At 35.0% G+C, this 25,096-nt stretch overlaps 1 protein-coding gene, 1 long non-coding RNA gene and 1 pseudogene across 4 annotated transcripts; 1 reads left to right on the plus strand and 2 right to left on the minus strand.

Moving 5' to 3' along the window:
* The first annotated feature begins 8,584 nt into the window (after window positions 1–8,584).
* Window positions 8,585–9,652, plus strand: LOC121219373 (uncharacterized). The gene is made up of 2 exons (XR_005916097.1): window positions 8,585–9,013; window positions 9,338–9,652. It is a non-coding gene; the product is annotated as an uncharacterized lncRNA (long non-coding RNA).
* Window positions 9,653–12,343: 2,691 nt separating this feature from the next.
* LOC107953316 (receptor-like protein kinase FERONIA) lies at window positions 12,344–15,174 on the minus strand. Of its 3 annotated transcripts, none has more exons than XM_041097428.1 (4): window positions 15,043–15,174; window positions 14,331–14,867; window positions 13,748–14,229; window positions 12,344–13,676 (listed from the first exon to the last, which is right to left on the minus strand). In XM_041097428.1, exons 3-4 carry the CDS (start codon window positions 14,042–14,044, stop codon window positions 12,606–12,608), a joined length of 1,368 nt encoding a protein of 455 aa, XP_040953362.1. In that variant the 5' UTR covers window positions 14,045–14,229; window positions 14,331–14,867; window positions 15,043–15,174; the 3' UTR covers window positions 12,344–12,605. The 3 variants fall into 3 exon arrangements, with proteins under 3 accessions (XP_040953362.1, XP_040953363.1, XP_040953364.1); XM_041097429.1 differs by having other exon boundaries at window positions 14,331–14,792; window positions 15,043–15,173; XM_041097430.1 differs by having other exon boundaries at window positions 14,331–14,526; window positions 15,043–15,164.
* A 1,237-nt stretch (window positions 15,175–16,411) lies between these two features.
* On the minus strand, window positions 16,412–24,541 carry LOC121219124 (receptor-like protein kinase FERONIA; annotated as a pseudogene).
* Window positions 24,542–25,096: the final 555 nt, after the last annotated feature.

Consider the following 25,096-nt stretch of genomic DNA (forward strand, 5'->3'; position numbering starts at 1 on the left):
TGGCAATGCAAGCGCCAATTTTTACCTCTCTGCCCTCTTCTAAGATCACAACTTCTACTGATTCCTTATAAGGTAGAATTTGTTTTTCTTCTTCTTCCACCATTCTTAACAAATCCGGAGATAAAACGCTGTCTTGGTCACCTTCAAAATCTTGAGGATCATTTATACTCATGTCTTGTTCAAATAGAGACTCTGAATTAGTAACAGCGTCGCTCATCTCGTTGATATCTGAAGACCTGTTATTGGAACAAATGGAGGTCCAAATAAAAGAATCTAAGAATACTTGTATGCATAGTATGATTATAAAGGGAATGAAAAGAATGAAAGAATATTTGCTCAAGATGAAACTGAATGATAAGTTTTCACTGAAATTAGATTTTGGACATGTGCCTTTTACAAAAGATTCTTATCACCCCCAGGCTTAGGGCAACAAGTGTTCTGAATATTACTCTGAATTAGTTCTAAATGTTACAGGGATCTCTTCTGCAGTCCAGTTATTCAGAACACTTCCAGGTTCGTAAGGACGAATGCCCGATAAATTCCTTTCCACCCTTTCTTCCGCGGATATAGCATTGATGTCCAACCTCTCAATCCTTCCTTCTGTAACCTCATCCTTCTCTTCAGGGTGGACAATTCCCCCTGAAACAAAGTCTTAGATATATGGGGAAAGGTTATCGGTCCCCACTTGGCTTCTATCCCGCCCAAATGTGCTCTTCTCTTTTCTTGCTTTTTCTCCATCTCCTTCCTCCTTTCCCTCGCATTAGGCTTATATCCCAAACCATAACGGTCCTGTTTGTTAACCAGGATCGGTACTTCGACCCTTCCCTAGAGGTATTTTCCAAATCCTCTTCCAGGCAATGCTCCCTTTCCCATCGTTAGCTGTAAGCTCATTGACATAGCTTTGGATATCTTAGGCTCTGGGATTTTTCTCATCTCGATGACAAATGTGGCATTTACGAATTCCAATGATCGGAATGAATATTCTATCGCTTTACTATCAGCCTCTATGTATGGCATATCATCGGTGACTGATGCAATGATGTCTTCTTCTGCACCTATAGTCACCAATCGACCCTCTACCACCAATTTTAACTTTTGGTGAAGTGACGATGGTACAGCCCCTGCAGAATGGATCTAAGGCCTCCCCAATAGGCAATTGTAAGATGGTTTAATATCCATTACCAAAAAGTCCACCTCGTATGTATTTGGACCAATCAATAGAGGTATCTCGATTCTTCCCATCACTTTTCTCTCAGTGCCATCAAATGCTCTCACTATATTTTGGCATGATTTCATGTGAGAACTGTCCACAGGTAGCCTGTTTAATGTGGACAGGGGTAAAACATTCAGGGCCGATCCATTGTCAATGAGTACCGCCGGTAGTATACACCCCTTGCAACGGGCAGTGATGTGCAAGGCCTTGGTAGATCCCATACCACCTGGCGGGATCTCATCATCGTTGAAGAAGATGAAGTTATCGGCATTTATATTGTTAACCAGGCGATTCAATTTGTTCACTGAGATATCTTTAGCGACATAAGTCTCATTTAGCACTTTTATCAACGCATTACGATGTATCTCTAAACTTAGAAGTAACTCGAGCACTGAGATGCGAGTCGGTTGCTTATGCAGTTGTTCCACCACGCTATACTCGCTATGCTTCAAGAATTTTAGGAATTCTCTAGCCTCATTTTCAGTCACCGGTGTGTTAATATGCGGTTCAATTCTGGTCATCTTCGTTTTATCTTATTCAACCGCCAAGGCTTTTCCTTTTATAGGCTCCCTTTTTGTATTTCCCGGGTCGTAACGTTTTCCACTACGCGTATAGAAGCCTGCGTCATTACCCTCTTCTGAAGCATTTATCGGGTTCTCCTCTCCCGTGATCATCACATTGCAGTCATAATTCCAAGGAACCTTTTTGCTATCTTTGTAAGGAAAGGCTACAGGTTTTTGGATTATGACCCTTGGCGCCAGTTGTATTCCAGATCCTGTGCTTGTTGGCCTTGAAATAATCACCACCGGGTGATTTTGGGCCTTTCCCGTAGGCCCTTCCTCCGAGGCATAAACTTCTCCTTTTTCAAGTCCTTTGATCTCTTCATAAAATTCTAGCTCTTTGTTGTTCATCAGATTTTGTACCATGGCCTTGAATTCAGTGCAGTTTTAAATGTCATGGTCTTCTTCAGCATGAAACTCGCAGTACGTCTTCGTTCATTCGGGCCTTTCCTTTGAATCTTGTTTGATGAGACCTCTTTCTATCATTTGTCTCCAAACCCAACTCAATGGGGTTTTTATCTCTGCAATGTCAGCTTTGATTCTCTTTCTCCCACCTTCGATTATTGCGTTTACCCCTTTATCAGAATGATTGGGTAACGGATTCGCTGCTACGTTTGGTCCTAATGGGTTGTCAAACTTCACAATCCCCATCTTAATGAACCTTTCCACCGCCTTTTTAAACCCAGTGCAGTTTTCAATTGAGTGCCCTGGTATCCCTGCATGGTATTCACATTGGGCATTCGTGTCATACCATTTGGGATATGGAGGTTGCATGGGCTCTAGATAAAATGGAGATACTATGTGTGCATCAAATAACTTCTGATACAGTTCCCCGTATGTTATTGGAATGGGCGTGAATTGAAGTCTCTCTGTGTTAGTCCTTGTGTTGGGCCTTGTGTTGGGTTCCTGCCTTGAGGGGGCTTGGTGACTAGTGGTTATCATTTTTGGAGGGCTAATAGTAATCGGTTTTGAATGGCTCTTGCTATATGTGCTTACGTTGTTTACTTCGCCCTTTTTTTTCTTTGGGGCTGGTCTTTTGAAGTTTTCCCCCGTGTCAATTTTACCGCTCCTTACCGCGTTCTCAATCATTTCACCGGACATTACCATATCCGAGAAGCTCTTGGTAGCACTCCCCAACATGTGGTTGATGAACGGGGCTTTCAAAGTGTTGATAAACAACATGGTGACCTCTTTTTCCAAAAGGGGTGGCTAGACTTGTGTTGCCACTTCTCTCCATCGTTGGGCGTATTGCCTGACATTTTCTCTAGGCTTTTTTTCCATGTTTTGTAACGTAATTCGATTGGGTGTTATATCCGTTACATGACTGTATTGTTTCATAAAAGCTTGCGCCAAGTCTCTCCATGAACTAACTTTAGCACGACTCAGTTGGTTGTACCATTTGGCTGCAGATCCGATCAAACTGTCCTGGAAGCAGTGGATTAACAGCTGATCATTGTTGACGTATCCTGTCATTCTTCGACAGAATATAGTTATATGAGCTTCAGGACAACTAGTCCCATTATATTTTTCGAATTCCGGCATCTTGAACTTAGGTGGGAGTACTAAATCAGGGACCAAACTCAGATCCTTGGCGTCAACCCCGCGATGATAGTCGATGTTCTCCATGGCTCTAAATTTTTCCTCTAACCATCTACATCGGTCCTCCAGTTGTTTTGGCAGGTTCATTCTTGTTTTTTCTGTTTCTGCCACGTCATCGAGATCCGGGACCACAGAATTAGTGGGATTATCCCCGGGATTAGAACCCGAGCCCATTTAAAAATGCACTGGTACCGAGGCACCAGCCAGATATTGAGGTCCAATGGTAACTGGTACCCTCTTTGGGTACACCTCTGGTTGGGCTTGGATGTTAGTTGGGGTGAAACCTGGAGGATAAACATGGTCATCGTGATCCTTCCCAGCATCAATTACGGGGTCTTTTCCTTTGTTATTCCCTCCAGCCAATAACTGCTTTAATTGGTTCATCACAGTGTTCTGGGATTCTAACATGTCCTGCTGGATTTTTTCCAGTCGTTCATGCATCTGATCTTGCATCTCTCGTTGCAACTATTCCAATCTTTCCAACCTTTGATCCATTGCTTTTGTTTGGCGACGAGTACCGTAGTGATATTTGATTAGATTTTTGTTGGTTTCCAGGGTAACTGTCATAATTTAATTTTATTAGGGTCATTTTATGAAACTTACTGCATATGATGTAATGCAAATGTATGAGATGAATGCAAAAAGAGGCATTGATTCGAATTCAATTTCATTAGAAAACTCAACTAGAAAGCAAATTTCTTTACATAAAATAAATTACATATACGGCTTCGCCTTTATACCCAAAGCCTTAACCTTCCTAAGAAGCCAAGCTAAATCTCGACCTCGGCTTGATTCTGACTCATATTTTAAACTCAATACATCGGCCTGAACTGCTAATGTTTGCAGATGATCAGTTACTTCCCGCACTTGAGTCACAGCTTTGCCCATAACGTAATCTCTATCTCTAATCTGACTTTGAGAATGATGGAATTGCTCTTGCCATTGATCATTACTCCTCTCAAGAAGCTCCATTCGTAGCTTAGAATTGTGTAATGCGTCCTCAAGCTCCCCTATCTTTCCTTTCAGTTCTTCAATCTTATTTAAGCTTGCTCTTAATTCGATCATGGAGTTGCGACTACGGTACGAGTGAAGTGACTTTTCTAGCTCTGCCACCTTAGCCTTTAATCCTGCCTTCTCATTTCGGCACTCTAACAAACTCCTTTCCAAAGCGTTTTCTCGAGCTCGAGCATCCTGAAATTTCTTTTCCCACTGATCGGCCCTATTCTTTTCCTCATTGATCTCTTGTCGCCACTGCTCTGACGTTTTACCCAAACCGACAGTTCTCATTGACAATCGCAGCTTCTTGTAATCTGTTTTTAGACTATCCAAATCCTCTTCAGCCTTGTTCTTTCCCTTCCTTAATTTCTCGGCTTCTAGCTTGTGGATATCGATGTCTAATCCCAAATGCATTCTTTCTTCTTCTAGCTGTTCTATACTCTTTCCCAACTCAGAATTTCTTTTTTCAAAGTTTCGTTTGATGATCTCTAATTCTGACGGAGCTACTTGTAGATGCTCCTCTATAGACTGAACGCAATCTTCCCTCGGCTTAGGGATGTTGTCATTGACTCTTTTACTCCACCACCCATAATATTCGGGAGTTGTCATCGCTCCTACGGTAAATCTTTTCATTCGGTGAACCTGTTTCCAAGCGTTAGATATTTCTCGAATTTTTCTCTTGTAGTTTTCATCCTTATAAGAAAACTCACATTGAGCCAGCCCTTGTGTTGCTGGTATGAACTGTCTCGATCTATATTGTCTTAATACGAGTAAAGGGGCATAACCGACAGCTCCCCAAATTCCAAGTAAAGGGACCCAGTCGAAATCCCCACATCGATACAGGATCTCGTTGGATACCATCCAATGAGCTTTCCATTCAATGTCATCCTCTTGAAGATTTTGGAGAATCGTCATCCACTTCTCTTCCGTGATGTCGTCTCGTCTTGGTGTAGCAACTTGTTCCTTCAATGGGGAATAGTCTTCTGAGAAGACTCGATAGGAGACATTTTCCACCTTCCAAAAGTGACTATGGAACCACACCAATAGTAGCTGTGCGCATCCGATGAACCTTCCCTCCCCTGCTCTTCGACATGCGCTTAGAGATCTGAAGGTTTCTGCTAAGATTGCCGGGATGGGCGTGACTCCTTTACTAAGCCGATCGAACAAATCAGAGACGGCCTCATCTATGTGCCCTAAAGCTCTAGGGAAAATTACCAATCCATAGATACCTAGAGCGAAGACATCCATTCTTTTCTTCACATCAGGGTGTACTAATACTAAATCTCGCAAGCTTTTCCAAGGAACGCATTTACTGTCTCCTTTCTGTTGGATTCGGGCAGCGACCCACTGTTCGCTCATCCCTGTAATGCTCATCAATTTTTTTAATAATGTCGGGACACTAGCAGCTCTAGAATAGGCCTTGTCAATTTGAATCTTTGGACACCGAAGCAAGGTCGTATATTCTTCCACGGTGGGCACCAAGTCCACTTTTCCAAAAGTGAAACAACTGTAAGCAGGATTCCAAAACTGGGCTAGGGCTCGGAATAAATGCTTGTCCACTTTGACACTAAGTAGGTAAGGCAAGTCCCCATAGTCATAGTAGAATATCTGCTTGGTCCCATCGTCCCATTGATCCCATATTTCCTTCATTTCTCAAAGATCATTTTAGATTACGCTGATACGGGTGAAGTCCCATAACTCTGATACGTACCCTTCTGCAAGACTATCGCCTTTCTCTCTCCACATCGTCTCAGCCCACACTCGTACAGCTGCATTGTCTTCTACTTTATCAAGAAACCTCTTTTCCAAGATAAGCTTTCTATCTATACTGAACGTGAATCGACACCTCTTTTGAAATGAAAATGCCATGCAATCACAAACAAAGCAAATCAGAGCTAGGATTTAAAGTAAACAATAATAAATAAAGCATCTATTCGGTAAGCACTAGGGTTTAGAATAGCTCTATCTCGGTGGGTTCTTACGGCTCGCTATATGTGGTTTGGTTCTAAAGTAAGGGTACCTGAACCAGCAGATTCCTCGATCCTTACCCATTATAGGCTCATATGGACCGAGTTCAGTTCAGGGGAATACATTTCCCTATGGCCATGCGGAGATGAAAATCTCACGAAGACATAGGTACGGATGTATCCCGGAAGCGATTCACTATCCTATGCGGAGGTGAAAACCTCATGAAGGCGTAGTTTCTCACTCCCACTTAAAAGGGTATGACCAGCGGTCATGCAATGCAATGTGCAGAGGTATAAAATAAAATACAGAACACGATAAAAAATATAACTCAAAACAAAAGAGATGCAATGAGAGGATCGTAAATTTAAATCGAATTTTCAACTTTCGACAAAAAGACAAGAAATAATCAACACGTGGCTTGACTCTCTTATTGTCCCCAGCGGAGTCGCCAAGCTGTTGACACCATTTTTTTGATGAAAACGGGGTCGACTTGGATTTTGAAAATAGAATGAAAACGGGAGTCGCCACCAATCCTTTTTTGATGAGGTGTGATCGGGTCACCTCGAAAAGTGGTTGTTTTTAATAAACGATTTAATTTTTATTAAAACAAAGATTTTGGTCTATGAAATTCAAAAAAACGGGTTTGGGAGTCGGTTACGCACGAGGAAGGATTAGCACCCTCGATACGCCCAAAATTGGTACCTAGTTGATTAATTAGTGTCTTAGTGTCGAAAATTGAAAATTTGAAGAGTTTTAAAAATACGATCCTTAAAAGAAACTCTGATAACGTGAATTGAAATATAAGATTCACTTGTTCCGAATGAATATCACATCCAGCATGTTAGGACACGATACTCTAAACCATCGAAACCAAGATCACCTTATAGTTTAATGAAACCATACTTTGAAGCTTTAAGAGGATATTTGGCTATTTAGTCAAACGAGAAATCGAAACCCAGCACGTTAGGGCACGTTTTCTCGATTTTCCAAACGCGAAATATTGCCTTATTTAAAAGTTTAAAAAGGATATTTGGCTATTTGGTCGAACGAGAAATCGAAACCCAGCACGTTAGGGCACGTTTTCTCGATTTTCCAATCGTGAAATATTGCCTTATTTAGAAAAATTTTCCTTTTGATGTTTGGTGTTAATGCTTGACAAAACAATAACGAATACGACAAGGTAAGTAAAGTAAAGTGAGTAACAACAATACAATAGGCAAAATGAAATGACGAGGCGATTACATAAACAAAGCAAACAAATAAATAAATAGAACTAACATTTTAGAAAAAGCACAAGTATACATGAATAAATAAACAAACACCAAATAACAATGATGACAATAAATACAATTATGTAAAAATGTATATGCATGTATAATTTTAAGCCATAAAAATAAGAAATGCATATAAATTATAGAATATGAAAACATAGATAAATATATACATATATAAAAAATCGGTAAGTATTATAAAAATAAAAATGTAAATATGTGTTTATATATATTTACAAATTGTGATAATATAAAATATATGTATGTGAATTATAAAATATGTGAAATATACAAAAAGCATTTTTAAGAATATAAAGAATATATATAAGTATGTATATGATGTAAAATATGTATAAATATATGTAAGTATATAAGAATTATGAAATATGAAAAATATATTTAAGTATGTATAAGTACGTATATATACATATATATGAATTAAGATGTATGTATTTATGCCTATATCTATGTATACATAAAATTATGAAATATAAAATATAAAAAGTATATTTATAATAAATGAAAAGTATGTACGTAAATATATATTATAAAAATGTATCAACAATTTGAAATTATGAATATTAAAATATTTTAATATAATAATATATAAGATGATGACATATAAATTTAAACCAAATAAATAAATAAATAAATAAAATAAAAAACTTGAGATAAATACTAGTTAATCTAAAATAGTTTAAAATAAAATATATAAAAGAAAGTCTTAAATAATAAAAAATACAGTTTAAAAATATATAAAAATAGTGTTAAAAGGATCAAGGGTGCAATTGAAATCATAATAAAACAAAGGGGATAAATATAAAAAAACAAAGAGGAAAAGGGACCAATTCGCCACGCGCTGAAAGTATCAGAGAGCGAAGAAGAAAATATCCCAAACCCCTTTAGACGCGGCATTTCAAGGCGAGTGATCGCACATAGTCAGAGGAGCTGCTTGAAGCAGAGACAAAACTCGCGGGCCAAATCGAAAGAAAAAAAATGGTCAGATTGCATCTCAGCGCCGAATGGAGGGACCAAACGCGCAAATTACCCATTAGGGTAAGAATGCGCAGGTCTTCCCCTCAAATGGCGCCTTTTTATTTGGTGCATTTAAGAAAAATTCTCATTCTTGCCTCTGTTTTCTTTTTCCTTTTTTAGTTTCAAAATCATTCCCTTTTTTTCAAACACTGACCCTTGGGTTTCTTAGCCTCCAGTGCACCGCCGCCGCAGCCATGAAGACCGGTGGCCGACGACGGAGGAAAAGAGGTGAAAGACCTCGGCCTTAGAATACCCCGAGGGCTGAACCCTTCAACCTTAAACAAGAAAAGAGGAAGATTCTCAGCACCCTCTAGATCCGGCGGTCGCAAAGGAGGAGAACCCTCCGTGAGCCGGATCCCTTCGCTTCCTCGGTAAGTCCCCTCTCACCTTTTTATTTTCACGTTTTCTTTGTAAAAATTTCGTAAAAAAATGCGTAGATAAATAAATGAAATAAATAAATGATAGATGATAAGAAACGGAAATCAGAAAAACTAAAGAAAACAATTAGATTTCTATCAACCTTTTAGAATCTCAGTTCTGTATTTCTTGATTCACTGATGTGTGTTCGTAAAAAAAACAACGGTGAGATTCGGGCTTTTATAGCCGAATCAAAATGATTTTTTCTTCTTTATTATCTGTTAACTATTATTATTGCTCGCGTGCTTCCTTTTTGCCATTATATTTAATTTTCGCAGGTGTCAGACGCGTGGACGACCGGTGGTAGGCGAGCCTTGGGCGGTGGCGGCGTGTGAGGAGCTGGAGCGGCGTACCTGGCAGAGGTGTGCATGCGGCTAGGGCTAGGTTTTGTTTTTGCTGAAACAAATTTTAATTTACTGGGCTTTGGGCTGTAATTTTTGGGTTATTTTCATTTGTTTTGGGTCTTTAGGCCTAGGTCAAAATTGACCTGTTACAATTAACATAAATATGGGATTTTCAAATTGATTTTATTATTCTAATTTAAGTAATTTGCGGGCATTGGCAAAATATGTAAACCAAGCCCTTCATATGAACTCAATATGGTTTTCATCGTTGGTTGAGAGTTTCATTTCGTGACGTGATAGTCGACAATCGAGCTGAGGTTTCTTCTTTGCTTTAACATATAGACGGGGAGGCTTATTTTAAGTAATGAGAGTCCTTTTTTCTGTCATAGAATGATAGATTGTTACCTGCCTTCGAGGCTGTCTTGTTATGGGCTTAGCTCCTCAACTACTTTCTCCACTTGTTTGTAATTGGGTTTGTGGTCTTTATGACCTTTGTTGTAATCCTATCTTTCTGTAGTATGAATATTTGATCTTTGACCAAAAAATTGATGAAAACATATACATATATGTATATATATATATATATGGATATAGTAGTTTGTCAAGGTGATGACTTAAGCATAAACTATTATTGAAATGGACAAAGGGACGAAAAAATATAGCTGATTGCCCTACTGGTTTGGCCTTGGGCCGATATGTCGGGCCATCGTGGAAAACTAGATGCTCATTGCCACCATGGTTGCAAAGGAGTTGAAGGTATAATTATAAAGGATTAGTATTTCTTTGCATTTGTTATTTACTTATTTTAAACCCCTTTTTTTAGTCACTTGTTTAATCATTGTAGCCCATTTTTCATACAATGCGACATGGGAGTACACCATTTGATGCTCCAAGGAAAGTTGTTATCCTAAAAAAAAATAGAAAGATCCATAAGCTTAGAAACCAAAATGAAAAATTAGCCATACTTTTAGTTATTGAGAAAGCATATAATTAATATATATACTTATTTCATTTTAGTGTTATACTATATGATTTTTTTAAATTTGTTCAGTCCAACTCGATATACAATAAAAGTAAATGTTTAGGTCATGATTTTAGTATTATACTACGAGTTTTTTCCCCTTTTTTTTTTATCAAATGAGGTAAAGTTAAAAGGTTGAACACAATGATTTTAGATTCAAATATATATATATTTAGATTGTATATATAAATATAAAAAGATAAAAATATCCTAAAAAATATTGGTTACTTTGTAAAAATAATGAGTTTTTGATAATTCCACAATTAAGTTGGGACTTGATTGTAGGGCAAAGCTAGAAATTAGCTTTGGGGTAAAGATGAATCATAAATATTTTGGAGAGCCAAAGTGTAAACTTATCATTATACTAGTAATTTTTTAAAGTTTGAAGGGGTTACAAAAAATTTACCCTTTTTGAAGGGGGCAAGTGGCCACTGCTTGCCCCTTGTCTATGCTTTGTCTAGTTGATGGGTGATACTAACTCAATTAAACACTTAAAGTATAATATAAATTAAAGACATATTTATTTACCTTTTATTTACGCCATCAAAAGTATAAAGTAATGGTATAATCCTCTCACACTTTAACCTACTTAAATTTTATTTCTTATTTGATATAAGTTGAAGATAGATTGATTAATACTTTTGAGGCCACCATGAAAGGTTTGACCTTTGATCAACATTGGACGATAGCAATTAATGAACAAAGACCATTGACAAAGTCAAGTGAACTTGATTTACAATATGGCTATATATAGCTATAGTTCTTTTGATGATAAGGTGATTGAGGTTGGCCTGCGTCTTCATTTGCTTACTCCATATTCGAAGTCTTTATTTTCCTTTGGATGGTTTTAAATTTCCAACCCATAATAGGGGACGGAATGAGATGATTCCAACATTTCAAAACAAAAAAAATCTTAAATTTCATGTAAATTAATTTGAAATTCACACAATTTTTACTGAGTTAATAATGAGATCTACTTGTTGAATGATTTTTAGGAATAAGACATATATATATATATTTTGTTTGAGTTTTTGATGTCATCTCTTATTTTTTTTTAAAAAAATGCCATTTTGAAACAAAAGTAGATATCAACCACACAAAAGATATCATTCAATAAAATGATGATGAGTCATTTTTATGCATAAGAAAATATTTTATTTTTATTAATAAATGACATTACTTTTTTTTGTTGTCTTCAATTTTCAATTGAGTCTACTTGACCTAGTAGAAATATTTTTTACAAACCCGGCCTTAAACTTTAATTTGAAGCTCGGTTTTTGACCATTCAAACACAATTTTTATCAAAATTTAATTTTCATTTGTCTAAACTATACTGATAATTATCCAATTATTAGTTTCTTTTTTGTCACTAGTCATTAAATAATTAACGGAAAAATAATATGACAACTTTTAAAATGAGCATAATAACAACTTTAATCCTTAATATTTATACAATATGTCAATTTTAGTCTTCATTCTAGAAAATTTATTCCTCAACATTTACACTTTGTGTAATTTGATCTTTTTTTTTGAAGTTTTGTTTTGCTTTGCTTTGTGACCCTTTCACCTAAAAAGCTAAAAAAAAAACAAATTTATTAGCTAAATTTGATTAAAAAATATACCAAAAATAAAAATACCAAAAAATTTAATATAATAATTTTAAAATTTCTCATTATTTTAAAATTAACCCTCGACGTCACAAAGAAAAAGAATTGCAAAAAGGGACTAAATTATGTAAGGTGTAAATGTTGAGGGTTAAATATTTTAGTATCAAGACTAAATTAACACAATGTTAAATGTTTAGGGTTAAAGTTGCTATCATGCCAATTTTAAAAGTTTGCAAGTTATATTCCCGATAACAATTTAAAAACTAGTGATTAAGAAAAGATAAAGTTGAATAATTAAATGACTATTCATAATTGAATAATAAAAAAATATTTACTAATAGTTCGGTAACTATAAAGTAATTTACTTAATTGAAAATATGTTTATGTAAAGCAAACATGCTTTATAAACAAAATAACATGTACTTCAAACATAAATTGCTTAAAACTAGATATCTTGATTGACTTGGAACTGAGCTCCATCACTAACTTGACAATTTTGTTCAACATCCTCAATTTCTTGCATTTGCAAAGTGAGTTTAAGTCTTTTCGCTACATCATTCATGGAAGGCCATTCTCAACCATTTTCACGAATACAATTTTCTGCAATATTAGAAAATGTTCTTAAACAGCTGGGTGAAATTTTACCTTTCAGCAAAGGATCGATGCTTTCATTAATACTCTCATTTGCCACACATTTTCGAACCCAATCAGCTAAACTGATCTGTGAATATTCTACTTCTGAATCGACTGCCGCTCTAGCAAACAACACTTCGAATAGCACCATTCCGAAAGAATAGACATCCAACTTCTCAGTCAATCGTAAACGCTTGTAATATTCGGGGTCCATGTAGCGGAATGTACCTTTTACCACTGTTGTAAGTGGAACATTTGTCATGCTAATTGGACTCATTTTAGACAAGTCGAAACCAGAGATTTTAGCTACATATTGCTCATCCAGCAAAATGTTGGTGCTCTTAACGTCCCGGTGAATGATTCGATGAATTGCTTCTGAATGTAGGTAATCTAATCCACAGGCTGCTCCGATACAAATTTTCAGTCTCTGTTTCCATGATAGGGGATTCTTTTTCGTGTTGTAGAGATGGTCACGGGGAATTCCATTTGCCATGTACTCATAGACAAGAATCATCTCGTTATCGTCGCAGTAACCGATTAGAGACACGAGATTCACATATCGAAGCTGAGAAAGTAGTTGGATTTCTGTCCAAAACTCTCGTGCTCCTTGTTGGGACATGGAGTTCAATCGCTTGATTGCCACTTCAGATTTTATCCTTGAGATGAAGCCCTTGTAGACGTTACCAAATCTACTGTGCCCTATGATGAAAGCATCGTCAAAGTCGTTGGTTGCTGCTTGGATTTCTGCTAATGTAAAACATTGGCATAGTTGGTCTGGCAATGGTGAAGCTTTTCTTCTTTCCTTCGACTTTTGAATTGAAAAAGAATGGCATTTTTTTGCCAGAAAATCATGGAAAGTAGAAGGTAAAACAATACAGTAGTTGTGCATCCCAAGATAGCTCCAATGGTAGTCTTCATAGGAACCAGATTCTCTTTGCCCTTCTTCGATTGCTTGTTCTCTGGTTTTAGTGATGCAAGGCTCGAACTTGATTCCGGATTTGGCACTGCAAGACTACCGTCTAATTTGTTGAGTCTAAAAATCTCTAAACTGTTTAGGATTGCATTAACAAACATCGAACCAACCTCTTCGTTAGGGTGTAATGCTAGCCATAGAGTTTGCTTACTTGAATCTTCACTTGGAATCAACAAAACGTAATCTCTGTACACCGGAATGCCCTTACCGCCACTGCAATAAATCACATCGGCAAGAGGCTCAGACGTTTGATTGTTGATGAATATGTCAAAGACACGTTGACCTGCTTCTGTAACTTCTAATAGAGTCTCGCAGAAATGGAGCCTAAGGAGGTAGTTGAAGCCACCATCAATATCAAAGTTCCATGTCAGATTGTAATTCATATTGATGTATGGATCCCTACCCATTGTTCTTGACGTGGTGTAGACAACAGCCGGAGCTGTATATGCCGGGGTGTCTTTGGAGTACTTGATCGCAACATTAAATCGAACAGGAATAATTCCCCATGCATTTCCAAAGATATAAGACGAATCATCAAGTCACGTTCGAAACATTCCGGTATCATTGACGTTAGCCACGGTTGCTCTGCCAACTTTTAGAAGATAAACAGTTTCAAAAGCAGTAGCATCAGGGATGTCAAAGGGAATTTTACTATTTACGAAAGATACAGAGTTATCTTGGTGTTTTACATACATGTTCTTTGACATGGAAACAACTTCAATACCGTTCACAAAGGCCAAAGAGTTGGGCGACGGCCAAAAAGTGACATTCAGCTTCTCTGTTTTGAAACATGGTACCATAAACTCTTTGATCAACGAGGCTGCCTGGTTATCCTCAGAAGAAAAGTTTAAATAAGCACTGAAATTTTGGAGGAGAAGATGATCATTGGCTGTAACATAGAAGAAAGAAGTGGATCCATCAAAGCCAGAGTATTGGACCGGGTAGAAATATAAACGAAGAAACTTAAGGCAGGTGACACTAGAAAGCTATAAGTGAATGTCTCGTGAAAAACTCTAGCAATCATGTAAGGAATTCGAGTAATAGACTGGTCTTGCCTAGAGGCTGTGGATGCAAATGAAGTGTTCTTGGAATTAAAGATGAAAAATTTGGATCCTTCATCGGTGATCCATTTCCGGCCTTCTTTCAATATAGAACCTGATGATGAAGATGCACCACAGTTGAGGAGAATATAATCAGTTGGTGTATAGGCTGCTGATTCGTCACCCATGGCTATAGTATGGAGAACCAACAGGTAGACATTAAAAGTGAGCATTGCATGGGACTCAGTTGATTTCTTTTTGGATAACTAATTGAATGTTGTAGGAAGAAACTAAATTAACAAGCAATTATAGAGGGCTGGAGAGGCCAAGAAAATTCATTAAATTCTAATAAACTTCATACTTACTCAAGTCTTCTAATAAAGGCTGCAACTGGCTTCTTTGGTCATTGGCTCATTGCACCAATTTAAGCTTCAATCTTGTACTGGACCTGTTCATGTCCCATACGTCTTATTGGGGTAACTTATGGAAACAATAGTCTCTGCTATTGTTAGTCCATAAGTAGTAATAAAAGAGATGACTTTGAAAGAAAAAGATAGTAGCCTAGGCTACAAGGAATTAAGAAAACAACCCAAAGCGAAACGACAGTGAGTTAGTAAAATAAATAAATGTTTGACGTTGATTTTCAAATATAGGATTGGTTACCCATAAGGCCTTTATTTAATGACTGTTTGTGATTTGGTTGACAATGGAGTCTGCTTTGTTGGATTGACATTTGTTTGCTTCTAACTCTTTCAAAGTTTATTATTAATAATTTTCTTTATAGAGGAAAAAAAATATTGAATGGTAAAGTTAAGAAATTTTACAAATTTAAGGGTAAATTGTAAAAATAGTCACTTATGTATGCCTTTAGTTTTATTTTAGTCACCTAATTAATAACTTTTTCGATTTAGTTACTCAATTTTTTGAAATCAAATATTTTAGTTACTCCCATTATTTTGGTCTTTTCTTTATTAGCCTAATAACAAATTTAGCCCTCTAATAATTACAAAATTTATAATTTTAGTTCTACTTGTAAAAAATTCAATAAATTTAGTCTTTAGTATTTACAAAATGTCAATTTAGTTCCGATTCTTATAGTTTAAAAAAATTAAAAAATGATTTAAAAATCTAAAGAAATTATAAAAAACTAAAGCATATGTATTAAAAAAAAGTGAAAAATATATCAAATGATTTTAAAAAAGAAATGAACACGAAAAATAGTTGATGAACAAAGTTATCTCCCTTAGTTCAATTCAGTTTGTATTTCCAACTTGATTTTTTACCTTTCATGGAAGTGACATCAGTTAAAAATGAGCATAAAATGAATGATGTTAAATACTATTTATATTCAACAGGTTTTTGAGGTATGTTAAGGAATATTAAAAATAAATTTTTTAAAATATTTTAAAAAATAAAATTAGAATTAAATATAAGTAATACATTAGACAAAAAAAACATAGATATCACATTTTAAAAAATATCAAATTCAGGTATAAAGTATTAGGAAAAGAAAATTTAGTATAGTCTATAAATTTTAATATTATCATTGAAATTTGTCTTCATTATTAGTGTGCTTTGCTTGCTACCAACTCAGGCAATAAAAAATTAATTTCAGTTCAAAAATTTCTAAGTCCAACCGAATGATTCCATTTAGCTACGAACCACTTAAATTAACATGAATTATATTAATGGAATGAATCCATATATTTTTAGTATATTTTGATTGAGTTGGGATTAAGCTCTATCACTAGCTTGACGTATTTCTTCAGCATCCTCAAATTCTTGCAGTTGTAGAGCAAATTCAAGTGTTCGGGCAACACCATTCACAGAGGGTGCATCTATTTTCATGGATACAATTTTCTGTAATTTTGGCAAATTTCTTAGACAGCTTGGTGAAATTTTACCTTCTAGAAAAAAATCGATGCTTTCATTAATACTCTCATTTTCCACACATTTCTGAGCCCAATGGACTAAATCGATCTGGGAATACTCTACTTTCGAATTGACTGTCGGTCTAGTGAACCTACACTTCGAACAACACCACTACGAAAGAGTAGACATCTGATTTCTCCGTTAATTGTAGACGCCTGTAATATTCAGGATCCATGTAGCCAAAAGTGCCCTTTACCACTGTTGTAAGTGGAACATTTTCCATGCTAATTCGACTCATTTTAGACAAGCCAAAATCAGAGACTTCAGCCACATATTCCTCATCCTGCAAAATGTCAGTGCTCTTAACGTATTCAATGAAATGATTCTGAGAATTGCTCCTGAATGTAGGTAATCTAATCCACGAGTTGTGCTAATGCAAATTCTCAGTCTCAGCTTTCAGGACAGAGGAGTCCTTTCGGTGTTGCATAGATGATGACAGAGAGTTCCATTGGCCATATAATCATAAACAAGAATCTTTTCATTGTTATCTAATCATAAACAAGAATCTTTTCATTGTTATCGTTGCAGTAGCCGATCTAAGACACAAGATTAGTATGTCGAAGCAGGGAAAGCAATTTGATTTCTGTCCAAAACTCTCATCCTCCTTGTTGGGACATGGAGTTTAATCACTTAATTGTCACTTCAGAATTTATCTCAGTGATGAAGCCCTTGTAGACATTACCAAATCCACCACGGCCTATAATGAAAGAACCATTGAAGTTGTTAGTTGCTGAACGAGTGCAGCACGAATGAAGAAAGACATTAAAAACCTAAAAGCAAACTAAAAAGAACTGGGAAGATAATAGAGAAAACAAATCTTGTATTTCATTCAAAAGACTCTTGATCTTAGCAATAGAGATGAGCCATACTTATACAAACTAACTGATTTTTGAATCAAATACAACAACAGACTACCTAACTGAACTAACTAATCTTTAACAGAAAACTAAAAACTTACTGAAACCTTAGTTATTGATTACAATCACTAACATTCACCTACCTTGTTTAACCTAACTCTTGTACCCTTGCTGAAGATGCAACACCATGTTTGCTTCTGAAACGAGTAAATGATAGAGCTAACAAAGGTTTCGTGAAAACATCAACAATGAAAAAAAATTAAGTCTAACTCAACGTGTTTAAACTTAGAATGCAACACAGGATTGACTGCAACAACCATTGTGCTAGAAATATCACATCAAAGAGAATTTTGGGATTGACCCGTATAAACAACGAGATAATAAAAGTAGAGAAAACGAACACAAATATTTATGTAAAAAAACCCTTAAAGAGGGAAAAACTACAGGCAAAGCAGACTTTAATTTTTCACTAAATGAGTAAACAAACGAAAATACAATATGAAAAAAAATAAACCTAAATGTACAACCTGTACATTACCTAAAACCCTAAATAAAAAGCTTTACTCCATGTCGAAACCACTTTTTATTTTGAAAAATAGGGATCGACTTTTGAAAATAAAATGGGAGTCGCCACTGATCTTTTGTTAAGGTGTGACCGGTTCACCGTTAAAAACGAATTTGGTCCACGAAATTTTGAGAAAATAGATTCGGGAGTCGCTTACGCACGAGGGAGGGTTAGCACCCTCGTACGCCCAAGATTGGTACCGAATTAATTGTTTGATGTCTTAATGTCAAAACTTTGAAAATATTTTAAAATACGATCCTTTGGTGAGAAAATTTGAATCAACTAAATTGAATGATAAGTCGCACTTATTTCGCAGAAATAAATTGCCACACTCAGTGAGTTAGAATGCAACAATTCAAACGTCAAAATTAAATACGTCTTTTTAATTCAAAATTTAAAATTCATGTATTCTGAGAAGGTTATTCGGTCATTTAAGTCAAACAGGAAATTAGAATCCAGTAATTAGAATCCAGTAAGTTAGGGTTCAATTTCTCGAAATTCCTAAACATCAAAGATTGCCTTTATTTTAAAATTGAGATAACAAAATGTTGTATCCAATAAGTTAGGATCCAACATTTTGAAGTCTCAAAAGCTCTATTTAAGAGTTGTATGGTTTTACCAAAATAAACACTGGGCTATCCAAATTCATCGAGAAGAATTGAAGCCCAGTAAGTTAGGCCACAATTCTCTCGAGAGCTATGATCGCCAGGTCCTTTTGAAAATTATGAAAAAATGATTTTGGTGCTTTATTGAAATACTATTTTTACAAATGTAACATGATTGAATGGTAATATACAAAGTAACAGGATAGTTTGGAAATAGAATGTACACTAATGAATAACAAAAACCAAATAACAAATACAAACAAACATGTCAACAAAAATCTTACGTAAATATCAACATTGACTAATAAGAGGGGACTGACTAAAAACAAGCGAATAAGAATAAGTACAAATAAAGTATATCAGTTCAAAATATAATTTAAGAAACAAATGGTATGAAAATAGGTAAATTGTAATTAATAAATTATATGAACAAAAATTTAAAATGAATAACACGTAGAAAAGTTTGAAATAGATTAAGAAATAAATTTTACATGAATTGTAATATGCCAACGAATTCTAAAATAAGTATAGTATGAGCAGAAAATTGAAATTTAATATACAAAGCAATACATATAATGATTTAGATAAATAATACGTATTAAATGAAGAACTTAATAATAGTAATAATAATAATAATGATAATATATATATGATAACAATACAAAAGGGTTGAAATAACAAAACATGTAAGTAAGTTTTTTTTAAAAAAAAATGAATTATAAAAGTGACTTATTTAAGAGAAAGCTAAAAGATAATAATTATAATAATTGGAAATCAATAATATATTCATAAAATAAAATAAGAAATGAAGATTACGTATGTATGCTCTTAATATAGTACAAATATATGATTGCAATTTTTAGAATATAGGAATATAAAAGAGAATTTAAAAATAAAGATTATAAAAATTATAAAAAATATACAAATCATGTTAAGTTATTCATAAAAATAAATGTTGAATTTAAGTAGTAATATATGAAAACTTAGGGTTATAGTATATAATAAATTTAAAACCAATCACAAAATGAATATAAATAATATTAATGATTTTGATGATAACAAAAAAATATTAAGCTCAACCGTATAGAAATATGAGATTTAAAATTAAGTGCATAAAAAATGAAATAATATACATCCAATCGAATAAAAATAAACTATAAACTAAAATAAGGAAGATTAAATTGGATTTAAAACTAGAATGGAGGGAAAATTTGTAAATAAAATAGAATAAAGGATCCGATTACAAATCGTGAATAACTTAGAGGGATTGAATGAAGAAATGACCCTACCCACTGCAACGCGTTAAACTAACTAGGATCAAATTAGAAACCAGATAAAAGTTGCAGTATCAATTACAGAAAACGATAAAAGAAATAAAAAATAATCACAGATTTACAGGGATTTAATGCGCAAATAGACCAAACGCCCAAAGTGCGCGGATCCTTCCCTCGGGTCGGGTCACCGTGCGGGTCATGGTCATTGGACAGCCCAAACAGTGCCATTTCGAAGCTATGGGAACTAGCATCGAACGACGTCGTTTTATACGCCCACCTAAAAACCTTAAAACCTGAAGCAGAATGCTTCAGCCCTAAATTCGGACTAGGGAGGCCGCCCTTATCCTCTCTACTGCTAGGATTTCAACCTTAGTTTCGCGCCGCCGAAAGCTTCTCCAATATCCGGCCTCACAGCTTTAGCCCGAGCTTCGATTGTGACGAAGTGAGCAAGGTTTCAATCGGCGCTACGCTAAGGTGAATCCTTTCCCTTTTTCTCTCTATTTACAAAAATCAATAGTAATAAACACGCATCGATGGAACAGAGAAGAAGAAAAAAAAGCAGAAAAACAATCACCTTCAAGAAACTTTTTATCTTTTTTTGTATTGATTCTCTGAATATTTTTTTGATTTTTTCGTTCAATATCATGTGTATGCGTACCCTGTTACAGTGTTTGTATTGGCTTTTTATAGCCAAAATTACAGAATAAAAATAAAAATGAAATGCCTCCGCCCCCAAATCCCCTCTATTATCCCCCTTTTTTGTCCTTTTCTTTGCTACTCTTGTGTGTGTGTATTTGCAGGTACTCGGCCAGCCCGGAGGGAGGACGTGCATGGCACGTGCGGAGGGACAGTGACTGCTGGCACACGCGTGCAGACGAAACTGGTTTTCTCGTGTTGAAGGCTAGGGTTTCAATTTGAATCGGGCCATGTAAACTGGGTTGGGGTATTTAGGCTTCAATCTGAATTCGGCCCATTGTAATTGGATTGATAGACTTTTAATTTTTTTGATTTGGTTTATATATTTGTACTTTTGGGCTCGGGCAAATTGGGCCTATTACACTCCAAATAGCAATTCGGTAAACAAAACCCTAAATCTTATAAGACACTTACAAAAGGGGTATAAAATACTCTCCATAATTACTACGAAACTCTCACCAAAACTCATATGTGGTTACATCTTGTTGCCTACAAAGAAAAGCCATTTTTCTGGTTATACTAAAATATTTCTAAAATAATTAGAATTTAATTAGAAAAATATAGCAGATTTTAATTGGGAGAAGAACACGACACACACCCCACAGAGTAATTTTGTCCTCAAGTGGAACTTGTAACTCACTTAGCTATGACTCCAACCAAATTATATTAACAATGGCATATGTCATGCTACGGTATTTGGCATTAGCAGTTGATTTGGAAACAACTTGTTGTTTCTTGGCACACCACGACACTACAATGCCACAAAAAAAGAAGAAGCAATAACCTATGTGGCATGTGCACAACTATATAAAATCCAATAATTTAGTATACGCCAAGAAAATACTGAATTTGTAGTTTTAATACCACTAAATGTAACATCCTAACTTAATCCATCATCAGCCTTGGTTAGATAATGTTACATTCAATGCCTAGGGCATCCCTAGTGACTTAGTTGGTGATCATACTTGAGAATTTAATTCCCTTGACCCCACTATGATGCAAATTACGGCAGTAAAAATTTAGGGTGTTACAAAGTTACTAGTTCGACATGTAGATGTGCCTTTAGTAACAATGATTAATGGTTGAGGAAATAATATGCTTTTTTTTTTGTTGTTGGCAAGTTGCAATTGATTCAAGTTGCCCTTTACAATGAGCAAAGTTTCTGGTGCAAGGATTTTGTTCTTCTTTAATCTGTTCTTAGGAAAAATTAAGGTTTTTTTTTGGAAGAAAAGGAATAAGTAGGCAAAATGTACGAGAGTTAGTTGGTCTACTGTTTGTGAAGGTTGATTAGGTTTGTAGCAACTATAGGGTTGGAATAAAGCAAGAATGATGCAACATCTTTGGACAGTGTTGATGCAGGTAAGGTCTTTGTGGGTGGCTTGGTTCATGCCTATATATGCTGAAAGGTGGGCCTTTAATGCATTTGCAAATTTCTTCTAACAGAGATTAGAGTTAGAGGAAATTAATGAAATTAAGAAGCTTAGTTACTCCTCTGATTTAGTCAAGTATTCAGGTTACAAGATGTAAATACATTGTTGGGAAGGCATGGAATGGAAGTAGGGATAGACCAGAGAATGTACTTTGGCATAGGTTGATTTGGTTCCTTTTCTATTTTCTTAAACATTTTTTAATTGGTTGGATGGCAATTCTATGCCAACAAAGGATGAATTGATTAAAAGATTAGTGAGTATCCATTTTTGATATACCCACAATATTGATGAAAAAAAACATAATCTAAAAACTATATTTATGTAAAAAATTAATTAACAATTGAGTTATAGGTAAATTGCAAAATTGCTTATCAATAAATCCTTCTTAGGCTTGGGCTCAATATTTAGATGTTGCATTTTTAGTTGTTTTATTTAAACATTTCATATTAGTTAGGATTTTAAGTTGTTAATTGTTTAAAATGTCAATTGAAAATGAATGTGCTAGACTACAGTGGTCGCTACAATTTGACAATGTGAAAACTAAGTAAACAAAATAAAAAAGAATACTAAAGTTTGTTTACGCAGTTCGGTTTCTCTATGTTTGTAGAGTGTAGCTCAGTAAGTAATTCTATTATCTTTAATCACTAATACAACAAGTGAATCACACCTTATCACTCTCAAAATATAGAGATATCATATTTGTACCTAAAGAGCAGAACACTTAATTTAGATTGTAAGTACCTAAGGTTTACAATTCAATTACACTTAATAATAAGTTTCTCAATGAACAAAAACAAAGTATTCTCGATATGTTGTCATACATAATCTATACAAGCTTCAATATATATATTAAGTTAAGATTAATAGCATACTAGTGATTGAATACAAGATAACTCCTTAAATTCAGTAGCTACAAAATAGTAAAGATAATATACTACTAAAGCCCAATAAATCACAATTTGATGGATATATAGTTTTCTATTAAAACAACAATTTGATCCACAAAAATCTCCACAATTCAAAGATTGTATTGATTCAATCTAATCTAATCCAATTTTCAAAGGTAATGGATTGATTGCCAAAGATGGGTTTTCGTATTTTCAAAATATTTACACAAATATGACAAGTTTTACTTCATGTCTTGCCTCAACAATATTAAAATAGTAAATATTACATTAACATTCAATCTTTTATTAAATAAAACTTTTAAGTAATTTCTATGATTGAGTTTCACATGTAATATTAATTCAATCAAATAAATTATAATAATATAGATTAATTAGATATCTCTAAACAAAACAAACATATTTTATAAACAAAGTAGTACTTCAACACACAAACATACAAACATATTTTAAAAAGAAAGTGGCATTTGAACACCTTTTTACCCAATTTCTATATATTACTTTTACGTCCATCAACTCCTTTCACTTTAGAGTACATCTCAAAAATTGCTAAACGTAATAATCTTTTTACATAATTCCATATATTGGACATTTACATCTGATATAGCTAGTGATCTTGATTAACTTGGGACTGGGCTCCATCACTAACTTGACCTAGTTGTTCAGAATCCCCAATTTCTTGCAGTTGCTGAACAAATTCAAGTTTTCAAGCTACAACATACATGGAGGGCCTTTGGCAACCATTTTCATGGATACAATTTTCTACAATTTTGGCATATGTTCATAAACAGTTGAGTGAAATTTTACCTTTCAGAAAAGGGTCGATGCTTTCATCAATACTCTCATTCCTAATACACTTCCGTGCCCAATTGGCTAAACTAATCTGCGAATATTCTAATTTTGAATCTACTGTCAGTCTAGTGAACAACACTTTGAATAGTACCGCTCTAAAAGAGTAAACATCTGATTTCTCAGTTAATTGTTGGCACCTGTAGTATTCAGGATCGATGTAGCCAAAAGTGCCTTTCACCATGGTTCTAATTGGATCATTTGTCATGCTACTTGGACTCATTTTAGACAAGCCAAAATCAGATATTTTGACTACATATTCCTCATCCAGCAAAATGTTAGTGCTCTTAATGTCCTGATGAATGACTCTATGAACTGCTCCTAAATGAAGGTAATCTAATTCACGGGCTACACCGATACAAATTTCCAATATTTGTTTCTAGGTGAGAAGAGCTTTTTTAATGTTATAGAGATGATCACGAAGAGTTCCATTGGTCATAAACTCATAGACAATAATCTTTTCATTGTTCATTGCAATAGCGATAAGAGAGACGAGATTAACATATCGAAGCTGAGAAAGTAGTTGGATTTCTTTCCAAAACTCTCGTGCTCATTGTTGGGACTGTGACTTGAATCGCTTGATTGCCATTTCACATTTTATTCCCTTGATGAAGCCCTTATAGACATTACCAAATTTGCCGCTTCTTATAAAGAAAGCATGGTCGAAGTTGTTAGTTGCTGCTTGGATTTCAGCCAATGTAAAACACTTGCATAGTTGGTCTGGTAATGGTGAAGCTTTTCTTCGTTCCATTGATTTTTTTCTATAATAATAACGATGACTTTTTCACCAGAAAATCAAGAAAAATAGAAGAGAAAGTAATACGGTTATTGTGCAGCCTAGGGAAACTCCAATGACGATATTTATTGACAACTTTTTACCCTTCTTTGGTTGCTTGTTCTCTGGTTTTAGTGATGCAAGGCTCGAACTCGATTTTGGATTTGGCATTGCAAGACTACCATCTGATTTTTTGAGTCTAAAAATCTCTAAATTGTTTAGGATTGCATCAGCAAACTTCGAACCAACCTCTTCGCTAAGGTGTAATGCTAGACATAGAGTTTGCTTACTTGGACCCTCACTTGGAATTAACAAAACGTAATCTCTGTACACTGGAATGCCATTACCGCTACTCCAGTAAATCACATCCATATGAAGCTTTGTCGTTTGATTGTTGATTAATATGTCAAAGACACGTTGGCTTGCCTATGTAACTTGTAATTGAGTCTCGAAGAAATGGAGCCTAATGAGGTAGTTGAAGCCGCCATCAATATAGCAGTTCCATGTCAGATTGTAGTTCATATTGATATT

This window comes from Gossypium hirsutum, chromosome D07, assembly GCF_007990345.1.
Source record: "Gossypium hirsutum isolate 1008001.06 chromosome D07, Gossypium_hirsutum_v2.1, whole genome shotgun sequence".
Lineage (NCBI taxonomy): Eukaryota > Viridiplantae > Streptophyta > Magnoliopsida > Malvales > Malvaceae > Gossypium > Gossypium hirsutum.

Coding starts and splice junctions, on each gene's coding strand:
- LOC107953316 (XM_041097428.1), bottom strand. CDS start 14,044: ATGGGTAGGGATCCATACATCAATATGAATTACAATCTGACATGGAAC. Junction 13,677..13,747: donor CATTACACCCTAACGAAGAG/GTTGGTTCGATG, acceptor ATTAGACGGTAG/TCTTGCAGTGCCAAATCCGG.